Source organism: Fukomys damarensis, unplaced genomic scaffold, assembly GCF_012274545.1.
Source record: "Fukomys damarensis isolate Sample0158 unplaced genomic scaffold, DMR_v1.0_HiC HiC_scaffold_24, whole genome shotgun sequence".
Taxonomy (NCBI): domain Eukaryota; kingdom Metazoa; phylum Chordata; class Mammalia; order Rodentia; family Bathyergidae; genus Fukomys; species Fukomys damarensis.
This window is the reverse complement of record NW_022900936.1, coordinates 2094259-2095281: the sequence shown is the minus strand read 5'-3', so window position 1 is coordinate 2095281 and position 1023 is coordinate 2094259. Positions and strand designations below refer to the sequence as shown.

General features: G+C 59.1%; 1 protein-coding gene across 1 annotated transcript in view; it reads left to right on the top strand.

Moving 5' to 3' along the window:
- Positions 1–1023, top strand: part of Icoslg (inducible T cell costimulator ligand) — a 12996-nt gene continuing 11973 nt past the window's right edge. Inside the window, exon 1 of the mRNA XM_010636596.3 lies at positions 1–120. Coding sequence (XP_010634898.2) covers positions 1–120 — 120 coding nt within the window. The remainder of the gene's footprint in view (positions 121–1023) is intronic.

Here is a 1023-nt window from a genome sequence, read left to right as displayed (position 1 = left end):
ATGGGGCCACTGACTGCCCAGTCCTCTGCTCGCCAGTGCCAGTCCCAATCGGGAGAGACCTACAGCTGCCAGCACTACCTCCCCTCCCAGGTGCCAGGCATGGTGCTGGGCCCCTGTCAGGTCAGGTGACTTCTGCCTGAGCTGCCCTGGTCCAGAGCAAATCCGCTGTCCTGTGGGCCACTCCCACACAGGGCCAGGACACCTCCCCCTCTCCCTCCACAGCCAGTGTTCGATCACCTCGCTCGCCCTGCATCTGCGTTCCTCTCCGTCTTCCTACACAGGAGCTCCTTTCTCACCTGGAATTCACCTTTTCACTGGGCCACTTCCCCTCTGATTCAGTAACGTTCACTTTCAAGAGATGACCTTTTCTTCTCCTTTTTTTAGGAGGGGAGGCGGCACTGGGAATTGAACCCAGAACCTTCACACTGAGTTACATCCCAAGTTTTGTCTTGTTTTTTAATTTTGAGACAAATCTCACTAAATCACTGAGTCTCCCAGGTTGAGCTGGCCTTGGGATCCTCCTGATTCAGCCTCCTAGAATGCTGGGACTCAGGTGTGCTCCACCTCGCCCACGGAGCTGGCAGTGTCTGCCCTTTGTGAAGCTTTTATCCGGACGACTCAGCTAGGCCCCAGCCTGCCAGGTGTGCATTAAATCTGTGCTGGGGGTTGCCCTCCCGAGTGGGATCGGGGTCCTCTGCCTGGCACCACAGGCCTTTTTGACCTGGCCAGAGCCCCCTTTGCAAGGTCAGCCTGGTGAGGGACTGAGACGCCTCTGCAACCTGGGGCCAGAGGCTGCAGCGGGCTGGTGGGGTGGGGAGGGAGAACTGAATCAGCAGAGGGTGTGTGTGTGTGTGTGTGTGTGTGTGTGTGTGTGTGTGTGTGTGTGACTGACTGGGCCTGGCCACAGCCTTTCCCAGAGTGGGTGCCAGGGAACCCCGCGGAGAAAGGAGCACAGCGCACCCAAGGGGAAGGATAAAGGGGTGGGGCGGGGGAGGGGAGGAGGGGCAGCTGCCCGCTTCTCGG